We start from the raw sequence: 936 nt of genomic DNA, 5'->3' as shown, positions 1-936 counted from the left end.
TCATCCCAGGTCAGTGTTAGTAACACCAAACTGCTTTTCCAAACAGGTATTAGGGAGATCCTTTGTAACCATGTACACGAAATCAAACACCTTTTTTCCTTGAAGTTCTTCTCCAAGTTCCATACCCTGCTTTGTTGAAGCATCCATGCAAACCAATGGGGTAGCTTTCTCCTGATGAAGAAGCTTCTCGAACAAAGCCTTCAGTAGCCTCTGTGCGATTGCTTTAGAATTCGCAAACAGAGGTCCTATTAAGTAACCTTCCTCTTTGAGAAAAGTCGGTCGGGCAGAAATGTAACCCACAATGGAGCCTTCACGGTTGACGGCCACATATCCGAGGGTACCGGCTGCACGAAGCAATCTCGATAAGAACGCGCTACGTTCGAAGCCAAACACATGCCTATCGTACAGGAATAAGTTCTCTAGTTCTACGTCCTCTATAGCTTTTACTTCTACAGAGATTTTCTTCACTATTCCTGGAAAACAAGCCATGGCTGTTGGGAGATGGAAGTCATAGCGCGCTGCATAAAAGTAACTTCGGAATCCGCCTCTTTCGTACATTTTCTCAAGGTGAAGGAAAGCATATAATCCGATGTTGCTGGTTGGCTTCACACTTGACACGGCGGCATTGAAGATCTTCAAGCCGTATCCCTTTCCTCTATATTCCTTATCCACCAGGTAAGCTCCAATGAAAGCAAAGCTGTCGCCATATTTTGAGATTCTTACTGTGGCTATGGGTTTCCCGTTCAGTTCGCCAACAAAAGCTGCCGTGGGGTCACAAGCGAGAAAACACTCGGCGTCTTTTAAGCCCGGCCGCCAGCCTTCCTTCGCCATTGGTTCTATTACAAACCTTTGCATTTCCTCCTCAGTCGTAATCGGGAGAATCATGAACGATTTATGTTCATCTTTCTCTAGCTGAAGGTGAACGAGAGACTCCAT

At 45.7% G+C, this 936-nt stretch overlaps 1 protein-coding gene across 1 annotated transcript; it reads right to left on the bottom strand.

The window, feature by feature from the left end:
• On the bottom strand, positions 1-936 carry LOC131780421 (holothin acyltransferase-like). Its single transcript, XM_059097027.2, has one exon. It carries the CDS (start codon positions 934-936, stop codon positions 1-3), a length of 936 nt encoding a protein of 311 aa, XP_058953010.2.

The sequence above is a fragment of the Pocillopora verrucosa genome, chromosome 5 (genome assembly GCF_036669915.1).
Source record: "Pocillopora verrucosa isolate sample1 chromosome 5, ASM3666991v2, whole genome shotgun sequence".
Classification (NCBI taxonomy): domain Eukaryota; kingdom Metazoa; phylum Cnidaria; class Anthozoa; order Scleractinia; family Pocilloporidae; genus Pocillopora; species Pocillopora verrucosa.
This window is presented reverse-complemented; position numbering and strand designations above follow the sequence as displayed.